Source organism: Monodelphis domestica, chromosome 3 (assembly GCF_027887165.1).
Source record: "Monodelphis domestica isolate mMonDom1 chromosome 3, mMonDom1.pri, whole genome shotgun sequence".
Lineage (NCBI taxonomy): Eukaryota > Metazoa > Chordata > Mammalia > Didelphimorphia > Didelphidae > Monodelphis > Monodelphis domestica.
In genome coordinates, this window is record NC_077229.1 from 182258243 (window position 1) to 182270544 (window position 12302).

The following is a 12302-nucleotide window of genomic DNA, read 5'->3' on the forward strand; positions in this document are numbered from 1 at the left end:
TAAAAAAATGTTTTCTTTGGCTATTGTCTGTGAAGCAATATTGTAATGTCTATTCTGGTCATAGGGTCAGAGAACTCCGGATTTAAATCTTGCCCCCTACATTAACAGAATGTGCAACCCTGGGCAATTCATTTAACCTCAACTTGGGCCTGATGTTTTCTCATTTGTTAAATAAGGGGTTTGGACTTGGCAACCTCTAAGGATTTTTTCAGACTTTAAATCTGTACCTTCTGGTGATCCATTCAAAAGACTGTCCATGAAAGTTTTCTGTATTTGTTTTGTGTTAAACATATGAGTTGTTGCAGGGGCAGCTAGGTAGCGCAAGGCATAGAATGCCAGGCCTGGACCCCAGATTCAAATATGACTGCAGATACTTCCTAGCTGTGTGAGCTCAGGAAACTCACTTAACCCTGTTTACCTGGACCTTGTCCTTCTATCTTAGTTACTAAGACACAGAGTAAGGATTTTTTAAAAAGCCCATATGAGTGGTTGGTCCAGCATTAGTGCAAAATGTCTTCTTTAGCAGATAAGGCAGAACTTGGAAGTGTTATTGAAAGTTCTACTTCTTTTGGTATATACTTCTTTAATGTATTGATTCCAGAATCAATTCACAAAGTAAACTGGATATTTTCTATCCCTCTGAATTAGCTAGCATTTTTAAAAGTTCTAAAACCATATATTACCAATCAAAACTTAGCAAAATTAAATCCAAGTTTCTTATAAAGGCATTTTTATTGGTGACTGAAAAAATCCCTACCAGTTTATAAAATACTCATGTTTTATTTCAGTAAATGTATTTTCTAGAGTAAGGAAGTACCAAACCTTCCTTACTAAGGAATGTATTTCAAGTCTAAGGGAAAAGGCTAATAAAATGTCACTTACCCAATCTATTTTATCCACATTCCAATATTTTTTTAAGTCCCGGAATTGTATTAGCATCCCTTTTAGTCCCACAACAATGGTACTTGCAAGAACACACTACAAATAAAAAAGTCAATAATAAAAAATTAGTAGTTCTTCTAAGATACACATATATTCATATATTTTTACATAGATACACAGATAGATGGATGGATAAATAGATATATAACCAATATGTTGTTGGAGCAATTGCTTACAAGGCTACACCAATAATGAGTCTTTTCTTTCTATTCAGAAGTAACATATTGACCTCCTATCCCTAGGATAGGATTCATTATCAATATCATTCAGTAAAATAATAGGGCTACGGATTACCAAGCTAGAAGGGAAATTGAGACATCTATGATTCCTGGCAATAAAGAACTCCTCACAGGCTAGCTAAGCATAAAACTAACTAGAATATCTGTTCAAGGCAAAGCAAGCTTTCCCCAGAAGGTGTTTTGATAGAATGATGAAAAATATTTAATATTTTTATTCATAAAAGTTGAGCATTCTCTATTACTTTACCCAAGATGCACTTAACAAATGCCCTCAAAGGAAATTATGATCTATTTATGTCTCACAAGTAACAAAATTATAGCAATTAATTAGGAGTAATTTCTCCAGATCCCTGAATTCTACCAGGATCATGATTTGCATCATTGAGATGTATCAGTCTGTGCAGGGTAGACTGAAAATTTGCCAACAAGGTTACAGGGTGTTATGTGTAAGTACATTTCAATGATGCAAAGAAATTATCCTGTTTCCTCTTTTGATATCACCCCTCAAGAAAATGAAGTTATTCAAAAAGAGGCCTGCCATGAAAGTTTCTCATTTCAAAGCAAAAAAATCATACCGTACCATGGGCAACCAGTAAAGCAATGGTGCTACTGTATAGATAACGATCAGGACCAAAATACAAGATATTAGGCTGGCCACCTGAAAACACACAAAAAAAGCACAGACATTTGAAAGTATTTTTCAGAAAAAAATTTCCAATAATTGTAGCAAAACAAGGTCACACTAGCTTTGCTTAATTAGAGGTTGTCCACATTTTTTTTCAAATTGTTAGGCTCCTAATGACTTTCCAGAGAGGCAGTAAGGTATATAGCACAAAGAGCATTAGACTTGGAATCAGAAGAGTCCTGGGTTCACATTCCTCTTCTGTCACTTCAAGAGCTATAAGGCCATAACCGTAATCATTTAAATACCTATTAGATTTTGCTTTTGTCTTGGAGGTAGGTTATTTTATTCCCCTTTCTTTTCTCCTCCCCTTTCTTTTCTTTGTATCTTCTACTTTAATAGTATGGTACCTGGCATAGTATATATTTAATAAATGCCTTTTGACTCAGTTTTCTCCATTGTAAAACAGGGATGGTGGCAGTTAGGTGGTGCAGTGAATAGAGCACCAGACCTGAAGTCAGGAAGACTCATCTTCCTGAGTTCAAATCTGGCCTTGGACACTAGCTGTGTCACCCTGGGCAAATCATATAACCTGATTTTCCTCAGTTCCTTCATTTGTAAAATGAGCTGGAGAAAGAAATGGCAAACCACTCTAATTTTTTTTGCCAAGAAAACACCTAAGAGCGTCATGAAGATTCAGATATGATAGAAAATGGCTGAACAAAAACAACAAAATAGCGATAACTATAGTTATTCCTTAACACAGTTGGTCAAGATCATAGAATCACAAATTTAGAGGTGGAAGGGTGCTGAGAGGTCCTGTAAGTCCAACAAACTCATTATGATGCGTGAGGAAATAGAGCCCTCTTGAGGCTAAATTATTTGTCAAAGATCAAAAGAGTGATAGGACTGGGATCCAAACTCTGGTACTCCAACTCTAAATCCAAAATTCTTTCAAATGAGATATTGAATGTCAAGTGCTTTGCAAACATTAAAGTACTATGTAAATATCAGCCAATATATGAAGAAATGAAATAATTGGCAAACTGGAAGACATAGATAAAGCTGATATTGACATAATATAATAGTTATGTAGCACTTTTAAAAGATAATGGGCAAAGATGTTTCAGGATGAGACGGCAGAGAAAGACTATGAGTGTAATGGTGGAAAGGATACTTCCTTGTAATCATAGATCCTTATAAGTATCTTTTATATATGAAGCTGACAAGATGATATATAAGGGGGAGCAGTTAGGTGACTCAGCAGACTGAGAGCCAAGCCCAGAAGTAGGAGATCTTGGGTTCAAATCTGGCCTCTGATACTTTTGTGACCATAGGCAAGTCATTAAACCCCTCGACTAGAACTTATCAAACCCTTCTGCATTGAAACCAATACAAAGCATTGATTCTAAGATGGAAGGTAAAGGTATTTTTTAAAAGATGATATATAAAAATAAGCATGAATTTGAAACAGCGGCTTTCTATAAAGAAAGACATTTAAATACATTTTCCAGAGTAACTTGTCTAAACTGTTCCCTACCTATGCAAGCTTCTGCCTCAAAAACTAATTCAAGGGAGACCTCTTTACTCATGGACTTCAAAATACTTCAGGAGATGTTTGTGTAATAGTTGAAATTATAGATTTAAATTGTTTTTCTTTCCCAGCTAAGACATCTGCTATCATTCCTTCATCTTCCTTTTTACCAGAAGCATGAGTTTACTATGGTCACTAGTGGGAAAAAAGAGAAGCTACATGGCTTTGGGATATCAAACTAAGACTCTAGCTTCATTAGTGACCCAATCCAATCCAATCCAATCAAGTGACCACTTATTAAGTTCCCACTAAACCCAAAACACCAGGTTAGATGTTGGAGAAACAAAGAAAAGGAAGCAGAATCAGGTACTAGATTGAAACCATCTAAACACAAAAACCCAATTCAATTCAATAAACACTTATTAAGCACCTACTGCCTTCAGATACAAGTCTAAGTGCTATGGTGGATATAAAGGTTGAAATAAAATAGAACTCCTGCCTTCAAGGTGTTTAAATCTAGTAACTTGCTAAGCAATTACTTTAATCGATGGCCCAAAGTTCCTTTGATGGTCCTCCATATTCAGTTTATTGATAAATATACATATATTTGGCCAAGATCTATGATATAATATCTTTGGGCAATTCCTGGTATGGAAACCCCCTCCACTGAGGCAGAAAAGGGGAATTAATAAAGCAAACATTAAGTATTTATACAAAACACTGTAGGAAGCACTCCTTTCAAGGAGCTCACATTCTAATAAAGAAAGCCACATACAGGGAAATTCTTAACTGGAAGTTAAATAGAGAAGTCACCCAGTTCTTTGAGTATAATGGCAAAGTTGGTGTAGAGGCCTCGCTGAGAATGGGAAGTGATTTGTTTGCCCTTGATCATACAGCGAGTGCATATAAGAAGCAGACTCACAGGCCAGGTCTTCCTGGCTCCAAGGCTGGCCCTCTATCTCCCCTGCCTTGTTGCCTCTCACTCCCCAGGATACGAAGGGGAAAATCAACCTCGCTAGAAGTATAAGGAATGTTAGGTGCCAAAGAGAAGGCACTCTCCACTACTAAATCATTTCTATATTGAAATCATATGTGAGGAATTTATGGTTTTGTGTTTTCACATTGTGAGTTTTTGCTTAGACAAGAAATACAACAACCAAATTTATCATGAGAGTTTAGTGGTTGGGCATCTGAAAAGAGCTTCTGCATTCCATTGGGATGACATGGTAAATAATCCAGGCCCAGGCTACTGGTGGGAAATCAATGTTCCTATGCAGACTGAAGAGTACAAGCATAAGTATATTTGAAGACAGGAGTTGAGAATGAACAGATCTGTGTGGAGAGCACATATATGCAACTTTCATTCAGAAAATACATGCAGTAAAATACTTCAAGTGAATCTGAAGCCCATAAAATAACCACCCAAAACATGAGAGCTGAAGGAGCTTAGAATCCACCTAAGGGAACCCCCCTATTTCAGAAGTGAAGACTCTGATACTTAGAGTGGCTGTGACCTGTCCAAGTCACTAATAAATAGTTCAGTTCAAATACACTTCCCCCTTAGTCATCATGTTCAACAGATAAATATCTTTACAATGGATCCACAATGAATAATGTAGTCTATTTAAATTTTAAAAATAACTTGCCTTTTATTAACCTAGTGCTTTGTTTAGAATAGAAAGTTCAAGGCATTATATAGTTTAATATATATTTATATTTTATATATATATTTATTATATATTATATATTTTTATTATATATAGTTATATATATAATTAATATAAAATACTAATTATTATTTAGTTAATCACTAAAATTCTGTCTCCTGAAAAATGAAAATGGTTTTTGTGGAAAAGGAACTGAACCAGGGCTCAAGGGATCACTTTACCATAAGTGGTGTGAACAACTCTGATATCATATAAGTGAATGAGCATTAGATTTGAAGTTTAAAGACACAGGTTCAAGTCTCAGTTTGGCTGCATAACTTGTAATGCATCCTTGGGTAAGTCATAAATCCTCCATGTGCTTCTTGAGAAAACTGAGGGAATTGAGAGGATAAGGACAACAAGGGGTTAACTGTGGGAACTGAGTGAGCCATAATGACTCCATCCTGTGACTCCATTTTGGAGCTAGCTTAGTTCCTTTCTATTCAATTATGGGTCTAGTCCAACTTCTGTCCATTGAGAAAACTTTATTCAATTGTGGGAACTGGGAGAAAACCTTATTGAATTGTTTGAACCCAGCCCTGTGTGGCTGGGGAACTGGACCACTTCCACCTGCTATTTAGAGATCCTTAACCAAGGACCTAGGTTGTGTTGGCCAGAAATGCAGTTAGATCTTAAGATTGACGTAAGGTGTTTTCTCTTAACATCTCAAGCAATCCATATGTCCTTGTTGAAAACTGGCCCTATGCTGATCAATCATTTATTGTTTCCATGTTTCTTTGATTGTATACAGATGCTTGGGAGAAGAGGGACACGTCATTTTCTCAATTCAGGGAATTGTACCTTTTCACTTTCTTTCTTTGGTAAACCCTTAATTTTTCATCCAATTAGAAAAAAATACCTAATGTTATATTGTTTCCTTTTAACTAATTGGTCTTATTTGATTGTTTTTAATGTATAAAAGTCTGTCTCCCTTTTATTCAGAGTCCAGCCCTAAACTGATAAAGGGGCAAGGTCTTGATTCATTAGGCAACTGACATGCATTACATAATAAATTGATATGCTCAGAAGATCAAATCTTTTTTTCCTAGGTCATTTCATCTTTTACTCCTTACAGCCAGAATAAAATGGAGATAATACTTGAACTGCTTCCTTCATAGGGTCTTCTGTGATGAACTATGACACAAAATACTTTTAAAATCACAAATGCAATATAAATGTAAGCTATTATTGCAAGGCTCCAAATGAGCTGGACTAAAAGAGCAAGCAATCTGAGTTAGCAAGCTTAATTCTGCCACATAGTTACTGTCCTGATTTCTTGGTCCCTTTCTATGTTGCCAAAAGCCCAAAACTTCAGGAGTTTTGTCCTATGCAGCTCCTTGCAAGTCATAGAAAAACTTCATAATACCAAATCTTTGCCTCAAAGTTTCATGGTTCTTTGTTCCATTTCACTTTCCTATAAAGCTTGGGTACCTGAGGCCCCGCTTCCCCAAACTATCAGAGAATTTTTAGACTTGAAGAAACCTTGGTGATTATGTATTTCCATCTACTCATTTTACAAGAGTGATCAATCTAAAAATTTTAGGATGAGGCAAGTTCAGTTCAATAGACACAATTTATTTACTATGGACCCACTATCTCCAATTCACTACCCTAGACCCTGGAGATACAACAATAGGAGTAACAACATCACCAACCCCCCCTCCCCAGTATATATTCAGCAAAGGTGACTGGCACATGCAAGTAATGTCTACATATAGTTCCATTTATATTTATTTACTGAAGAATAACACCACCGAGTCAACTTCTTGATCACTCTTTCCTATATTTTTTCCTGTATACAGGGAACTGGTAAGAAGAGACTGACATAGTCAAGGCTTGGGAAAAGAGATCATGCAATTGAGCTCCTTATTTTGGCTCCAGAAATAGAAATACCAGTCAAATCCTTTATGCATTATGAAATATATGGATGTTTATTATTTTGAAAAAAATAAAGGGTCCTTTCTGAAATTTTCTCACAAAACCAAAATTTCCAGCTATTCCATCATTCATCAGCACTTTAAAATGTCATGTAATTACATTACTATAAAGGACATTAAGGTTTGTCAAGTACTTTGCAAGAATCCTGTATTATCATGCTTCTCATTTTATAGATGCAGAAACCAAGTTTCAGTGGCATTGTCATTTGCTCAAGATGCACGATATGTAAATGTATGAAGAAAATTTTAACTGAGGACTTTCTGACTAAGTCTAGCACCCTGTCCCTTTTACCATGTGGCTTTATTAGATAATGGCCAAAGGAATAAAAAATATATTTTTTTCAAAACCAGGTTGAGTAACTTTAGGCAAATGACACATCCTCATATCATTCTCATCTATAAAATAAGAGGATTGAACTAGAGGTCCTTTCTAGGTCTATATTTATTATATAAAGATCAAACTTGCTAGTTTTAAAAGATTAGTCCTATAGAAATGATCACAAAATAGTTATGCTTTCCACTTGTTAAATACTTGGAACTATATCCATTATATACTGTCAGTGGTCCTTAGTTTACTAATAAAGACAGGATAGATATATAGATAAATGTGTAAGGCATCAGAGAAGACTAATGTGCCCTGTCTCAAATGGCCCCCATTAGGAGTAAATTCTCTCGAGTGGGGAGTTCAGCTGATCTCCACAGCAAAGTCAGTCTCAAGGTATGTACAATAAGAAACAGAAGTTTGATGACTACCCAAAATCCCCAGGATCCCTGAGCTAAGTTGAATCTCAAAGGCCATTTAGTACAATCCTCTCATTTTACAGATGAGGTATATGTGGTCCAGAGAAATTGTAACATCTACTTGACCAAGAACTACTTTACCAGTCAAGTGGTATGGGTCAAAACCACCAAAAATAACCAGTGGTCTTATATATGAGAGAAACATACATTTGGCCACTATAAGTCCCTGCAAGAGATAATAAATAAATCCATGAAGGATAGTCCAGAGGTAAAGTCATTGGTAAATAACAGCAGAACAGAGAAAACAGAATCAAAATTAGGGGTTCCTGAATTCCTGCCACAGGCCCCCCCACCACCCAAACTTCCCATTTGGGTTGACAATATGATACAGCTACCCATCGTCATTTAACTTAATGAGCTGTTGTTGAAGCTTTATCTAACTCTTCTTCATTCCAGGGCTTTGCTGCTTTGAATTATTTCCAGTTCATCCTATGTATAGTTCACTTAGTATATTTTTGTTTACAAGTTATCTCCCCCATTAGATGGTAAGTTCCTTGAGGACAGGAACAATCTTTTGCTTTTTCTATATCCTCAGTGTTTAGCACACTGTCTGGAATATTACGGATATTTAATAAATGTTGGCTGATTAATTAAAAATAGTGAAAGGAATTGTGCTCATGTCAAGGGACATGGATAAAGTGATCATTTTGGGTACTCTGCTCTAGTCAGCCTTGGACTCACATCTAAATAGTCTCTTATCTTTTTCTAGGACTTTTTGGTTAGATGAAACTTTTGACCTTAAAAAAGCTATTGCCATTTTAGGGATTGCTATCATATTTATGTCACAGAAAAGTGGTTCCATCTGAAATAGCATCTCTTAAATAGGACCTTAAAGATTTGGCTTGCCTCTCCCAAAGCATGTGAGCTATCAGGATACCCATATAATCTTAATAGCTATGTGATGTTAAAAGGTCTGAAGTGACGACCATGGGAAAGCATGCTAGATCTGGGTATGAGCACAGTCTCAGATTCTTTCTCTATGTAATTGGATGGGAACTGTCATAGATTACAGGCAATCTCAACAAGCTACATAGGATGTTAATGCAACTTATCGAAAGACGTTTTATGCTAAGAGTATTTTTCCCAGATTTTCTTATTGTATCCAGGGCCTAATAGGCAAAACATAATGAAGAACATTCTATTTAAAATAGCTTGGCAAGATTTTATGTCTTAACCATTCAAACTCAAAGGGTTCTTTTGTCCCCTTATATTCGTTCCTAATTAGGAAGGAGAATAGCTATTTTCTTTCACATCCCTTGTCATGAATTATTATTTGTTCAAATGATGGACAAAGAGGAGAAGAGATTCTGAAAATCTACCTAGCATAATAATAGCTGGCATTTATATAATACTTTAAGTTTTGCAAAGTGCTTTATATATGTATCCTCTCATTTGAGCTTTATAGCAACCCTGTGATATAGAGACTATATAGGTATATTTTTATTATTATTCCAATTTCTCAGCTAATCAAGGTTCAGAAAAATTAAGTGACTTGCCTATGATCTTACAAATTCAAAAACAGAATTTGAGTCCAGGTCTTTTTCAACCTAAATATAATACTCTATTTACTAGACCACAGTATCTTTCCCATAAGAATAGACGTATTAGAGGGAGAAAGACCTTTAGAAGTAATTTGATCCAAAAACCTCACTTTACAGGCAAAGGAAATGCAACCCAGGAAAAGGAAAGTTATTTACTCAAGGACAAACAGGTAGTAAATAGCAAGGACAAGATTTGAATCCAAGTCCTCTCACTCCTAAACCAATATTATTATTATGTCATATGACTGTCAGCAGATAAGGCTAATTATATCAATTTTTTGGGAAAAGCAAAATGGAAATAGAATTATAAAAAAATTATGACTAGAAGGTTCTTTTGGTATTAAGTAATTTAGTCTTTATTAATTATGATGAAGAAATCAATACCCTAAAAGATTGGGTTAGATACAAAAAAGCAAAGACTAGAAATCTGGTCTTCTGATTCCCGTTCAAGTGGTATTTCCACTATATTCCCCTGAAGAATTGTATTGCTTCAAGCCAGAAGAACATTGTACACAGAGATTAATATTTTATGGCACAATCAAGTGTAGAAGACTTTTCTACCAGCAGCAATACAATGACCCAGGACAATCCAGAGGAATTTAGGAGAAAGAACACTATCCACATCCAGAGAAAGAACTGAGGGAAAAGAAATATATGCTCAATCATGTAGTGTGATAGGGATGTGATTAGGGTTTTGATGTTAAAAGATCATTCTACAATAAAAATGAATGAAATAGAAATATGTTTTGAAAACCTATGTGAAGATTGGATTTAGCTATTTCCTGTTTGTAACAATGAAGATATTTAGTTTTGCAAAATCAGGAATGTCTTGAGGACTCTATATTACTCCACCCTACTTAGACAGTACTTTAGGGGAAGATAAAGTTGCAATCTCCTGATTGAACAATGAAGGTACTTAGTTCTCACCTTACAGTGAAGCTAGAACTTTAAGTTGTCTATTTTTAGATCTTAATACAAAAAGGTGTTAAGTAACTATAAAGGTTAAATTAATCACAAAAAGGTCAAGTAACTCACAAAAGGTGAACTTAACAAAGAAGTGTTAAGTAACTCTAAAGATATAATAAAATCAAAGAAGATGAGAACTAAAACTATGGGCAGTCCTGGAGAAAAGCCTTTGATATGATTGGGAGACATGAAAATTTAGAGGAGGAGACACACAAGTGAAAGGTCTATATATTTGGGATTTTTGCTCTCTCCGGCGCCTTATTGGCAGTGGAGTTAGCTAAGAGTAGCATGCTGAGCCTTCCAGCATCTTAGCGTGGGTACAAGCTATTTGTTAGGTTAAGTGGTGAGTTTCTGGCTGAGTTTCCTCCTTTATTGTCCAACTTTATCCCCTCAGAAGCCTCTAATCTTCTTCAGAGACCTAGAGGTGGGAATTTTAAACTCCCCCTGGTACAGGCCAGGCAGGAGGAATCTTATATCTTCTTCCCTCCTTCTTTTTAAATTCCTTCCCTCTATATTAATTAAATTACCATAAATTTCCAGACTGACTTGGGTATTTTATTTGGGATTTTCCCCAGTGACCAATTAATTCTAGATTTTAAGTCACAACCCTAAAATTATCTTGACAGGTATAACCCAGTGGAACTGCTCATAGGCTTTGGGAGGAGGAGTATAGAGTAGGATAGGGGGGGGGGGGGATTATGAATCATGTAACCATGGAAAAATATTCTAAATAAAAATAAAAAAACATTAAAAATAGAATTGTATTGCTTCCTGAACACCCAGGAGCACCAATCTCCACTGAAGGTAACTACCACAACCATTACCATACCACCTCCAGAACCACAGTGCCTACAAACAAGGGAGAAAAGCTTCTTTATTATATAACACAAGGTAAATATATCAGGAGATATAGTTCTTGGGAAATAAATATATAAATTGGGTAGGATAGTTGAGTGCATTGGGTACTATAAGTACATCATTGTATATAATCAAACAGGTTTCAGGGAAATAATAACATGTTAACTTTTGTAGAATCATGGAAGTAGAGCAAGTGGTTGAGTGATTAGGTATTTTCACTTTTTAGCAGATTAGACATAGTCATAAACCACAGCTATTTGCCACTTATAGTATAATGATCTTCCACTGATGTCCCTGTTTGATACCTTCACACAGAGTGGAACTGAACCTATTTTTCTATGCTGGGAGAACCAAATTATGTCAGATTTTGCTGAGCTGGGCAGACTCTGAATAAGGACTTGTAATATGTTTGTTTCAAGTTAGAGCACATAGTAATTCATTTAAAATTTGTTTTAGGACATCTGTTTACTTTTTTATTACACGAAAAAATGCACTCCATGTAGAAAAAGGTAGACACACATTAATCTGCCAGCAATTTATGAAACACTTGCTGGATGCAAAGCACTTTCCTATAAACTAGACCCCAATTAGAAATGATTTTGTTATTTTCTTATTCTTATTATAACTATTTACATCACGTTTAAACATATGGTCTGATATACACCTTAAGTTTTGTACATCTGGTAATATAGTTCTTTAGAAAGAAATTCTGTTTTTAAAGCTTTGCAGAATTTCATTTTACTTTTAAAAAATGAATTGGAATTAATACCTTTAACTCTCAGGATTATCAGGCAGTTTTTAAATCTCCTTTGGACCACTAGAGGGAGCTTTGATTACAATTATTGTTAGAGTAGCATTTTCGGAGAGAGGAGTTTTCATTTTTCAATGATCATCAGCTCCAATGTTTTTTGGCAAATGCTAATTGCAAAGACGAGGTCTTTTTATAGGCACAGGATAATTTACAAATAGGATGAAGTTCAAGCATGTTCAGAATTTGGGAAGAGGTTGCTAAGTATATTCTCAAATACTCAATCACCTTTTTGAAAGGCAATTCTCCAAGGCCATCAATTGCCTGATTGAAAAACACATAAGCGAATTGGGAAGGGATGAAAAGATGATGCCAAAGAAAAGGCTGTTGAAATTGTGACATAGTCGC

At 35.4% G+C, this 12302-nt stretch overlaps 1 protein-coding gene across 3 annotated transcripts in view; it reads right to left on the reverse strand.

The window, feature by feature from the left end:
• The window catches only part of SLC26A7 (solute carrier family 26 member 7), a 203150-nt gene that overhangs the window by 41178 nt on the left and 149670 nt on the right, over positions 1-12302 (reverse strand). For all 3 annotated transcript variants that reach the window (XM_056823328.1, XM_056823330.1, XM_007488092.3), the window contains 2 exons: positions 1762-1839; positions 883-978 (listed from right to left, as the gene is read on the reverse strand). In XM_056823328.1, coding sequence (XP_056679306.1) covers positions 883-978; positions 1762-1839 — 174 coding nt within the window. The remainder of the gene's footprint in view (positions 1-882; positions 979-1761; positions 1840-12302) is intronic.